Source organism: Oncorhynchus nerka, linkage group LG13, assembly GCF_034236695.1.
Source record: "Oncorhynchus nerka isolate Pitt River linkage group LG13, Oner_Uvic_2.0, whole genome shotgun sequence".
Classification (NCBI taxonomy): Eukaryota; Metazoa; Chordata; class Actinopteri; order Salmoniformes; family Salmonidae; genus Oncorhynchus; species Oncorhynchus nerka.
Genome location: NC_088408.1, coordinates 79311599 through 79324173, shown reverse-complemented (window position 1 = coordinate 79324173; position 12575 = coordinate 79311599). Strand labels below are relative to the sequence as shown.

Sequence of the window (12575 nt, the reverse complement as noted above, 5' to 3'; positions counted from 1 at the left end):
CCAATTACATAATCCCTCAAAATTTGAGACATCTGTGGCATTGTGTTTGTGTGACAAAACGGCACATTTTAGAGTGGCTTTTTATTGCTCCCAGCACAAGGTGCACCTTTTTAATGATCATGCTATTTAATCAGTTTCTAGATGTGCCACATCTGTCAGGTGTATGGATTATCTTGGCAAAGGAAAAAATGCTCACCAACAGGGATGTAAACACATTTGTGCACCGCATTTTAGAGAAATATACTTTTTGTGCATTTGGACAATTTCAGGGATATTTTATTTCAGCTCGTGTAACATGGGACCAACACTCGGCTACATGTTGCATTTATATTTTTTATCAGTGTAGTATATTGATTCTGATTTAAATCGCAGACATTTTTGGTTCTTCAGTAAACATGATGGCTATGTCTGTACATTGTATTCATGCTGATTATAAACAGCGGGGTTGTATAAATCAGGGGATTGATTATCCATCAAAACAAAGATCTAATTTGATACAATTTCTCATCAATTCTAAAGTATATATGTTGATGAACGATAGCTACTTTGCATACAATGTTACTGGTGAAGATGATTGCCACCTATCGACAGTATGCGGCCACTGCACTTCTCAACCCAACTGTTCCTACGGTTCTGAATTGTAAAACTGTAATCTATTCTAATGTTTGATTGGTCTATTTATTCCGGCAGTATTTCGTCCCGGTGAAAGGTCTGCCTTTATCGGTTGGTGATTGGTGTGCTCATGTGGAACTAAATGGTGAATGGGCACATGAGCGGTCAATCTTAAAAAAGCCGGTATTGGGGGTGGAACTTCCGAAGCAGTCTGCAGCAGTTTGCAGCATTCGGCAAGATGGCGGAACGGGGTCTGTCTGGCCTCGTCAGAAGAATAACATAATTTATATTAGCTAGCAAAGAAAAGAAAATGGAGGAAATAAAATATAGGTGAGTGATCAAATCTGGTCAATGTTTCTGTGGTTAGTGTTTTGTCTAGTCATTTTGACACCTTATTGTGTAGTTAAATCGCTTAGCTTCAAGTTTTAGCTAAGCTAGCCAGGTTGTTAAAGTTAACTAGCTAGGTTCGTGCGTAGAAGGACAATACAATGTGTCATCTTTCCATGTCGTTCAGTTTGGAAGTCGCCCCATATTGCTAACCAGTAGCTAAAGTTTCTGCATTACTTGAAATTGCAGGGTGAATCGAGTTTGCCAACTATCTTGCACAGGCAGGAAGCTAACGTTAGCATTCTGCAATCAAGCAAGGATTGCAAAGACTCGCACTCATTTCTGTCTGTGTTAGTTCTCCATCTTAAAAGTGATTCATAATGTGCATAGCTTCCACTCAGCTACATTCTACAAGGCATACAGTAACCTATGTCAAAATTATTGCATCTCAATGTTGTTCTCTTGGTTTGTCATTGACTATGTTATCTTGCTTTTTCTAGCTCTGACAGAAGATTCGCCAGTGGAGGATGAATAGTGCCTAGATCTGAGCAATATAAGCTGAATGCATTGTGATTTCCAATAATTGAGACAGTGATTCTAAAAGACTGTCTACATTAATGCAAAGAACAATGTAGTCATCTTAGCATATTCAACACTGGTACATGGTCAATACAGGGATTTTTTTTTATTCTTCTAAATATTGTGTGCAATGTGCTTCTGCATGCCTTTTAGCTGAAAGCATATGAGAAATAATTGCCAAAACAGTCAGGGTGACCCATAGAGCAGTTATATTTAGTAATTCATAAGAAACAGTCAACATGGAGATGGATGACATATTACCCCCCTTACCGTTGGAGCCACCTGATGATTTGAACTCGGAGGGCCTTAATGGTAAAGCGCAGCCTCCAACACCCCCCCTGCAAACGTCCAGTGACGCAGAGGAAATGGACGTTAGCTCTGGTGGTGATGGACACACACACACCCCAGCAGGGGGCCAGGGCCTCCAGACCAAGGGCTCCATAACCTTCATTAATAACCTGTCAGATGAGGCTGAACCCGGCACCTTGTGCCCTAGAACAGCCCGCCACGCACCCCCTGTCACCAAGTTTCTGCCAGACCTCAAATTACTCAGAGACATTAAGATCAGTGTCAGTGTCGTAGATACCAGTAGGAGCAAAGATAGGAAGGTGCTGTACACAGGGATAGGTCAGGAGGGTGGTGGTGAAGGGGAGACTAGCTCAGAGAGCCTTAATGGTGAGTTTTATGATGCTGATACAGAGCCAGGGGCTGTGGACGGTAGCTCAGGGCCTGGGGTGGTCAGTGCAGGGAGGAGAGGGGAGGAGGCAGAGGCAGACCTGGAGAACAAAGTGGAGTTTGCGGTCCTAGATGAGCTGGAGGACTTCAGTCAGGACTTCCTGGACACGGAGGATGTGCAGCAGGGGGGGTTCAGGTCAGAGGTCATAGTTCAACAGGATCATGCTGACGAAGAGAACGTAAATATCTCATATGAGGTACGTAACCAAAGGGGCCCTGTCTTTGCCTCTGCAGAGCCTCATCATCACCCACTCACTGATATTTTGTGCACGTTTCACACTAAAGGGCTATCCCAAACCGTACTGTGCTGGCTTGAATATTTTCTAGCACAGTTCCAGCAACTGGAGGATGTGCTACAATGCCAGCCCAGTACGATTTGTCTCACCAATGAAAATGTTAATGGTTTATAGTCAGCCATTCTTTCTGACATTCTATTCCAATGTCACCAGCAAAATGTCAGCTTGTGCATCCTTTTTATTCTTGATGGAAGCAGCAGGAGATCCATATCTTTCCTACTGGAAATGTACATAGTTGGTATGCTAAAAGTGTGTTCGAATGTACTCTCTTAACCATAAGTCATGACTGGTTAGGTCTTCCCCCCACACCCTCCCTTCTCCCCACCCTCAATGAATGTCTTTTCCAGGAAGACTTTGACAATGATGTAGACGCTCTGCTGGAGGAGGGCATGCCCGTGCCCAAAAAGATGCGCCTGGCAGAGGGGGCTGTTGAGTATGCAGGAGACAGTGATCACGCATCCGACAGGGATGTGGAGGGAGGTGTTCAGCCCATGATGACCAAAATTAAGACAGTCCTGAAGAGTGAGTGGTCGATGTCTGGCGCTGATCTGCCTTTTGTAACGTAGTATCTGAGCCTGGCACATACTAATGTTGTGTGTTCATATCATATCTTATACCGAGTGGCACATGTTGGTGAGAGGACATTGATGGTGTGAGATGTGTAGTAGATTCAGATTGTGTGTATATATGGTGCTTATGTTTCATGTGTAGCGTCTCGTGTTTGTGTGTATTGATGTGTGTGTGTTTCCTAGGTCGTGGGCGTCCACCCACTGAGCCACTACCTGACGGATGGATCATGACATTCCATAACTCTGGCATTCCAGTCTACCTGCACAGAGAGACCAGAGTGGTGACCTGGTCCAGACCTTACTTTCTGGGGTCCGGGAGCATCAGGGTAGGACGTAGAATACATAAGACAGATGGAACCCAGTTACTGCTGTACATTTTAAACCTTTTTTTGTTTATTTATTGGTTTGTTTAGTAACATGCCAGGAACCCCATTGTTATTCACTATACTGGTGTATAATTTGTGTTTTGGTAGGAATGGTCAAACTAAAGGAATATTTCTCTCTTCTCAAACAACTAACAATCGGCTTCTAACCATGACCAAACTTCTCTTGCCCCTTGTGTACAGAAACATGACCCTCCCACCAGTAGCATCCCTTGCCTGCACTATAGGAAGATTAAGGATCGCGAGGAGAGGGAACAGAACGGAGAGGTGACGCCCAACGCTGAAGTGTCTCCGGTGAAGCCTGGGGACGAGGCAGACTCCATGGAGAGACCAGACGAGCCTGACTCCACTGCCCAGGAGGACCCTACCACTGTGGGCCTGGGGGAGGGACAGGTGGAGGTGGAGATAGAGACAGGCCTGGTCACAGAGGGGACCATAAAGGGGTGCCCTGTCCTGCATGGCAAGATGCCCCACTCCTGTGAGATGGCCCAGGGGGCTCTCGGACAGGTCAGGGCCAAGGTGGAGGTGTGCAAAGATGAATCGATAGGTAAGGGTGAACACACTCCATGATGAGCAATTGACTTGCCAGCAGGTAGTAGTTTTGAATGCCATGGCTGATGGTATGTTTAATTTCTTGTAAGCATAGGGGATGACAGTGTGTTTGTGGGTGTGGGCCTTGACATTTTCTAGACTTCTTGCAATAAAAATGTATAGGACACATCATGTGAAGAATATCTATACATGTTAATTAAAGCGACAATATAACCTATACCCCTCCCTTATTGATACCCCGCCAGAAATTGAGGAGTTCCGCAGCTACCTGGAGAAGTGCTTTGACTTTGAACAAGTGACCGTGAAGAAGTTCCGTACTTGGGCAGAGCGCAGGCAGTTCAACAGGGACATCAAGAGGAAACAGGCTGAGTCAGAGAGACCCATTCTGCCTGCCAACCAGAAACTCATCACTCTGTCTGTATCAGATACCCCCACCAAGAAAGGTACCGGATGCATAAGAAGAACCACAGGCTACATCTGAATTGGAATCTTATTCACAGGTCCTATAGGGCTCTGGTCAAAAGTAGTACACTATATAGGGAATGAGGGTGCCATTGTGGATGCATGCATAGTTTAATAACTATTTCAGTGAGGAGTATTGAGGTAATCTCAACTCTTTCCTTTCTTTTTCTCAGAGTTTGTCATTAACCCAAATGGGAAATCTGAAGTTTGCATCCTACATGAATATATGCAACGTGTCTTAAAGGTCCGACCTGTTTACAACTTTTTTGAATGTGGTAAGTCCCTCTGTTGATTTCCACTAGCTTGTACAAGTGACATGCTTTTCTTCGAACAAAACAAATCGCCAAAAGCTCTGGCTGGGCCAAACGCATCCTGTCTTTTCTATATCCCCAGAGAACCCAAGTGAACCCTTTGGAGCCTCCGTCATAATAGAGGGAGTGACATATGGCACAGGAACTGCAAGCAGTAAAAAACTTGCCAAGAATAAAGCTGGTACAGTACTCTTATCTCACAAATTAAAATAATGATGGATCTTCTGAAGCAGCTGCAAAGGCTGTCTGGAAACTGTAAGATGTGTTTAAGGCATAATATAGCAGACCATTTGGCTTGTTGTTTCACTGATGTCTCCCCTGTAGCTCGAGCCACACTGGAGATTCTCATCCCTGACTTTGTGAAGCAGACGTCTGAGGAGAAGCTTGTAGAAGGGGATGAACTGGAGGTATCAGCCTGTCAATCATTGGAAAGCCATTTAATTCAATGTCATGCTTCTGTGTTTGGTCTGATAACATGTCTCTTTTATAACATTGAACTTTACCAGCGGGTTGGTAAGCTGGATGAATACTAATGTCCATTCATGCGTTTTTGTTTCCTGCAGTATTTTAATCATATCAGTATTGAAGATTCAAGGGTGTACGAACTGACCAATAAAGCAGGATTACTCTCGCCATATCAGATTCTACACGAGTGCCTTAAGAGGTAAGACTCATGACATGAGGTGTAAGAATACCTTAAATTCCTAGTTCTGATCTGATTCATCTATTAACCTTGAATTTCAACCATATCTTGTGCCCTGCAGAAACCATGGAATGGGTGACACCAGCATCAAGTTTGAGGTGATCCCAGGAAAGAACCAGAAGAGTGAATATGTGATGACGTGTGGAAAGCATACCGTGCGCGGATGGTGTATGTAGCCCCACACTGACCCTCCACTCACCACAGCAAGTCCCAGACCTAACATGCTCCATGCCACTCTGTGTTAATGTAGTGTAAAAGCAGCATTACAAGTGCTCTGTTTTTTGTCTGAGCCATGTATAGAGAATTCAGCCAACCTTTACACTGGACACTGTTTGTACCTTTGTATATACAATATTATGGCTCTGATTTGTCCTGCTCAAAGCCGCTCTGTGTCGTGTAAATGTGTTAGCATTACAAATGGGAGTAATCAGTGTTTTGTTTTATTTTTCAGGCAAGAATAAACGTGTGGGGAAGCAGCTGGCGTCTCAGAAGATCCTACAGATGCTGCACCCTCACGTGAAGAACTGGGGGTCACTGCTCCGCATGTATGGCAGAGAGAGCAATAAGATGGTTAAAAAGGTAAGTACTACCTGTACACTGGGGTTTCTGTTAGGAAAATGTGGCGCCATTCATTTGACCGGCAGCATTTGAATTTACCGGACAAAGTACATTTGATTAAATTGCCAAAATTATATAGCCAAAATAGCTTACTCCTGTCTATACACAAATAAATCAAATAATTCAAAATCGGCTACTACACCAGAAAGCATGGTTTGGCCAGCGGATTATTAGCTTCTTTAAAAAAAAGTGTGGATTGTTTTATTTTTGATAGCCTACAGTCTGAAGGGCCAGCAATTTGGGCAGAGCACGCGCTGGAAATACCAAATAGATGATTGTTGAGTTGTGACTGTCAGTGAAAAACAGAGAGACCCAGCCAGGCATATTGCAATATTTAAAAATACATGAATGGAAAAACTGTTTGGAAAGCAAAATGGATATTTCTGTAAATAGAAGACAACGAGAAGACATTCCAATCTGTCTTTTATTTATTACAATTCTTTAACTTAATTAGCACCAGCGGAGAACATCGGCCATATCGCTGGTGAGTGTGCATATTCACTGTTTTTATCATTGGGTTAGTGACACTTGTTTGTTTTTGGACAATAATTTCTTCCTCGAGGTTAGATGGACATCATATTGTATTCGTCTCCCCTTTTCATAGGCCCAGAGTAGACTACCCTTTTAATTTTGGTTGTATTAAAAAAGATTTTGGTAATGTCTCCAGTCATATAAAATGTAGTAGAATTGCATGAAATGTGTTTATGAAAGGCCAACATTTTCCTGTGTTATAGCCTGTCTACTCTACGCCACTACACACTGCATTCAACAGTCTTTTTTGCGAACAGTGATTGAGTTGTATTATTAGCCTAAATTATTAATTATTAATCACATTATGAAGGGTATGCTATCTTATATCAGGATGCATGGAAGGGGCATTTTTATGGTGAAAATTAGCTTCCCCAAACTTGAAACCCACACTCCTCTTATGTTAGAATAACTGTCCACATTTACTTTTCCTCAACCAACAAGATGAGTAATGAACAACAAAATCTCTAGCCTACGTCAATCTACTAACCCCCATATTAGAAAAGTTGACCTATTCTATTGGTCAGCTTGTCGAGAAAGAAATGGCTTATTCCAAACAGACTGGGACAGTTGTGGGACGATAGATCCCAAATTCATACAACCAGTAGGCCTAGGCTACATTTTAAAAAAAAAAACACAGATTCAAAAGCAATGAGGCTCATGTAACAGATCAGAAGGTTTAGCTTAAAATGTTGATAAACTGTTATTTCTTCACATTCTAAGCGCAACAATGCACACAAGGCAGTAGGCTACCCACAAATGTTAGTTCCATAATGCAATTACCGGAAAAAACCATTGTGAGTGATTTCATATAACAGAGATTTTAGAAAGAGGGGATATCTAAATATGCCAAAAGTAGCATGGGTTGTTCATATGACTAGGATTGTGTCTTTGGTTACTGGACAATGAAAGAAAGTTGGTTTAAAAACCAATAGGACATGAGAGAAAAAGGCTACTTGTTTCAATGGCATATGGAAGTCTTTATGAAATAATTGCCTGCACGTTTGGTTAGATTTTGGCAAGGCTACTTTGGCAAGGTAAGACATGCCTCAAAATATGTAGTAAAATGTTCAGGTTTCAAACAGTTTAAGTATGTCTTCAAAATGGAAATCGTCTCCAGCTCACTGCAAAGTGGTGTGTGATATGCTGAAGCCTGCCTAGTACCAATGAGCTTCAATTTACCAGTTGAGGGGTGGGGGGAAAGTAGGCCTTTCAATCGTGGCTTTGTTTTGATAAAAATATTGACAAGCGATTGCAGCAACAAACAGCTGTTTGATGAGCTGTTGCAGCATGTCTCCCGCTACATCGACTGGTATTTCAAGCAAAAATGCATTATTTCGCAATGGGATTTTATTTTTTCTCCCGGACAATTGACCTGTGCCAATTTTATTTATAGGCTTTTTAAAAAAGGTTATTGGCAGCTAACGGAAAATCTGCTGTACACCTCATATACTGTACCTCGCCACAGCCACTCCACTGCTGTTGGGTCATATAGACTTCGGCTCAGCTTTGGCAAAACTGATTAATACTGATCTGATTGCATATGCTGCTCCTCTTTCAACCAGATGTATATCTGTCATTTCTATAGATGTTGTTTTTTATGTTCTCTGCAGGAAAATTCAGACAAGAGTGTGATTGAACTTCAGCAGTATGCCAAAAAGAACAGGCCAAATCTTCACATCCTGAACAAACTGCAAGAGGAGATGAGGAAACTGGCTAAGGAGAGGGTAAGGGTTAGCTGTAAAGTGTAGTAGGAGCTCCTACTAGATCTTAGGTCTCTGGTGTTAACCTCTGCGTTTGGCCTCGTCAGGGAGTTTCTTTCTAGAGCAGGGCTCTCCGACCCTGTTCCTGGAGAGCTACCCTCCTGTAGCTGTTGACTATTACCCCAGTTTTAACTAACCTGATTCCGCTTATCAAGTAGAATCTGGTGTGCTAGATTAGGGTTGGAGCAAAAACCTACAGGATGGTAGCTCTCCAGGAACAGGGTTGGAGAGCCCTGTTTTAGAGGGTTCTACCTTACACTCGAACCCTGTCAGGCTGTCTAAGCTGCACGGACTCCAGTAGGATTGTGCCGATATGATTAAATCCAATATCGTGATATTTGACATTTGACGATATATTGTGATGTGCAAGGCTATACTCTATTTGAATTTTAAAAATCAAAACTGCAGTTTTATCAGTTAAATTGTACCAATATGTTGAATATAAAGTTTAAATGAACTAAGCCTTATTTATTTGCCATAAGATTATTTAATGATAATGCGACTGTAATATTGTAAATAAGCACAAATTGCACAGTGGAATTATCTAGCCATTACCGGCGCAGAACTATTATATTGTGATATTTGGAGTAGCATATATCTTCCAACCTTTGTACCTAGACTAAATTCTTCTGGCCTTTGTGCCTTTTGCCATGTCTCTGCACTGTTGAGTTTATTTATATTTACAGGGACCGTGCACATTAATCAACGTTTCAGTAAAAGTGCCGGTTTTAGCCAGCCGGCTAATTTTCAACCGCAGTCCCTGGGCAGGTTATTAAAAACAATTACAATATAGACAATAGCAACATAGGACAAGCAAGACATAGAACAAAAAGCAGCAAGACAAAATTCATAAAAGCAACAGTGTTTCCACACCTCACAAGCTACAGACAACATGGAAAGCGGCAACACACAGCTAGGGATTATGTTCATAAATCTGATTGACCTTTAGCCATGTCTTCAAGCATTTTGTGAAAGTGTTATGTGTGTCTGATGGCAGTGTATTCCAGACATGGGAAGCTCTCACAGAGAACTGATTTACTATGTGCTTTTCCTTAAGGGAACTATACAGTCACCTCTCATGGCTGACCTTGTGGATCTGCTGCCATATGTTTGGGTTTTCTGTTTAACAAAAATACTGAGTGGAGGGGGAACCAGGCCATTTAGGATCTTGAATACAAGACATGCGTCCGTGTATTGTACAAGATCTTCCCAACTCAGGAGCTCATGCTTTCTGAGGATGTAACAGTGATGATGGCTATTGGGCTGTCATGTTCCTATGGTTACTCCATCCGTACCTTATATTTCAAAGACACTAAGGAGATTTGGTAAGTCATGTTTGGTTGTAAATGTAGCCTGGATTATGATCTTGAATAATTTTTTTCCCCAGGTAAGTTTCTCACAGGTTGGTGCAGCAGTTCAAACTGTTTTCTGGGGTTTGTTCATTAGGCACCGAACATTAGGAAACTACCTGAACTTGTCCAATAAGAAATGCTTGTTTTTGTTTTCTGGTGCAAAACATTTTGCTACTGTGTGCACTAATGAATACAACCCTGATGTGTCTTTATGTTGTGTTCAGGAGGAAACCAGGAAGAAGCCCAAGATGACCATAATGGAGTCAGCCCAGCCTGGTAGTCAGCCCCTCTGCACTGTTGACGTCTAGGAACCATCACTGCAACCAATCTAACATGGCACTGACCAATGGTAGCCATAGTCACTGTCCGATTTTAAAAGCCACTCCACCATCCAATTATGCATCATTGTAAAATGGCAATACAACTGGACATTTCTAGTATAGCGGTGGTCATCTTCTTAGCACTGTCTCCAAGCTGTTTATTATTTTACTCCAAAGGTCTTTTTTATTCATTGTTATTGGGTAGGGTAGGATTAGGACAAATGCACTAACAGACAGTAGAGTTAACACCATCTACCTCTAGATGCAATCTCTACACAGTGGCACTTCTATAAATTGAACCATAGGGGTTGCAGACAGATTGGTTGAGATGACTTGACATGTATCTAAGATCCACAAGAAATTGTCAGCCTGTTTACTGTGCGTAGTAATAACTGCCGACAACCACTAGACCCCTCCATTTATATTGCATTGATTGAATTTATAATACGCTCCAAATATAACCTAAAGTACCTGATACTTTACAGAGACTGAACATTCCTAACAGGTTTCCTTGTATACTTAAAAGCATTACCTATTCTCACGGATCAGTTTGCTCTCTCTGCTTTTGCTATACAGATACGCTGTGGGAAACTAATTTATATGCTGTTGTCATTGGAAATTATTGATGATTGATGTCGTGTATAATTTGGATGGCCAACTTAATTTGCTTGTAAACCTGTTAAGAAAAAAGTTATATATTCAAATGCATCGTTTGCTGTCCGGTCATGTTTTGGGGTTTATTTATTTTTTGTTCTTACTTTTAACCTTTTTTCTCCACAATTTCTTGGTATCCAATTGGTAGTTACAGCCGCACTGCTTCTTGACACAATGCCCGCTTAACCCGGAAGCCAGCCGCACCAATGTGTCGGAGGAAACGCCACACGAGTCGCTAGAGTGCAATGGGACAAGGACATCCTTGTCAGCCAAACCCTCCCCTAACTCGGACGACGCAGGGCCAATTGTGCTCCGCCCCATGGGTCTCCCGGTCGCGGCCGGCTATGACAGAGCCTGGACTCAAACCAGGATCTCTAGTGGCACAGCTAGCAACTGCGATGCAGTGCCTTAGACCACTGTCCCACACGGGAGGCCCCAGTCATATACTTGTTACATGCTCGTGGTCTTTAGTACGAGAAATTCATTTTGAATTAATTAGGGAATGGACATTCATCTCGAGACCTATTAAGCGGGACTAATGATTTTAATTGCCTTTTTGTTTTGGAAGCACAGGAAGAAACATATCAATGGACAGGTGACAACCAGGGTGATCTGTATAGCTAAGATCCTGTTGCCATGTTTGCACTGCAGACAGAACACAGGCACTAGGGCTTGGAGTACTGTAGTCAGAGAAGTGATTGAGATATTCAAGGTAGTTACATATTTAAGAAGACTTTTTTTGTTTGTTTCTGTGTTAGTCACGTAATTATTTTTGGGACTCTATTTAAAGCAAAACAATACAACATGCAGGCCATCTTACTATTTGGTACAGTTCAGCTGCTGTGATAGACATTTTGCATCATGATAATGTGGCACTTTGCTTCTTGAAAGTCCCAATAACTTGACTGCTAACCTGCAAAACATTAAAGGACTTTAACAGTGGACTAATGGGAAAAAAAATAAAGCGATTTTGGACCCATAAACGGATAAGAAAACAATTGGCTACCTGTTACCTAAGTTCACCCATTTCATGTAGGGCTCCCCAGAGCATTCACAGGGCCCAGGTCCCCTCTTAAAGGGAAATGGATAGACCAAGCCTCTTTCTTGTTACAGCATTTATTGTTTAGCCTGTTTGTAATAATTTGACAAGACAGTAATATTGATATTTTGAAAGAATTGCCTTTAGCAAATATGGATTTTAAATAAGAATTATTTAAGGTTTTGTGTACGTTTGTTTGCAAACATTGTGACAACTGATCAATCACATTTTCAAGCATTGATATGTGGAACTGTGATCCTCTCCTCAAAAGGCAATCTACAGGAATGAAGTTGGTACACTTTACCTCTTAACAAAATACAATCATGTCATTATTAAATCTGATAGCTAAAGGAGCAGTGTGAACCAAAGCTTAGTCTTATGCATTTTTATAGAATACTGTAGGTTGCTGCACACAATACATGAAAGGAAAAAAAGATGCAATACCTGCTAGAACAAAATATAAATTGCTGTGCATTCGTTGTGTGAAGTATTTGGTTTGTGTGGCTTTTCCTGAATGTCTACTGCACCTTAACACTTCATCGTATATGGGAACAAGGCTGCTGTGTTAGTAGATTGCTTTACGAATGTGCTTCCCCCTGTGTGTTCTGTCTTACCAAGTGTGTGTGAAAATGCTTTTTACACTTGGAAGTTATTTGCTAGATATTGCTGCCTAGAAAATGAAGTATGTAACTGTGACTTGGGATTGCTGACTTTCAGTGAAATTCATTTATGCAAATAAAGTTGTCATGGCTGACCCCTGCTTGTATTAGTC

The 12575-nt window shown here is 41.8% G+C and overlaps 1 protein-coding gene across 1 annotated transcript; it reads left to right on the top strand.

The window, feature by feature from the left end:
- The first annotated feature begins 826 nt into the window (after nt 1–826).
- Nucleotides 827–12557, top strand: LOC115140225 (microprocessor complex subunit DGCR8-like). The gene is made up of 14 exons (XM_029678445.2): nt 827–942; nt 1440–2450; nt 2897–3071; nt 3302–3444; nt 3685–4048; nt 4299–4496; nt 4689–4790; nt 4909–5007; nt 5151–5233; nt 5390–5490; nt 5591–5697; nt 5981–6108; nt 8289–8402; nt 10015–12557. The coding sequence occupies exons 2-14, from the start codon at nt 1758–1760 to the stop codon at nt 10096–10098; spliced, it is 2391 nt and encodes a 796-aa protein (XP_029534305.1). The 5' UTR covers nt 827–942; nt 1440–1757; the 3' UTR covers nt 10099–12557.
- Nucleotides 12558–12575: the final 18 nt, after the last annotated feature.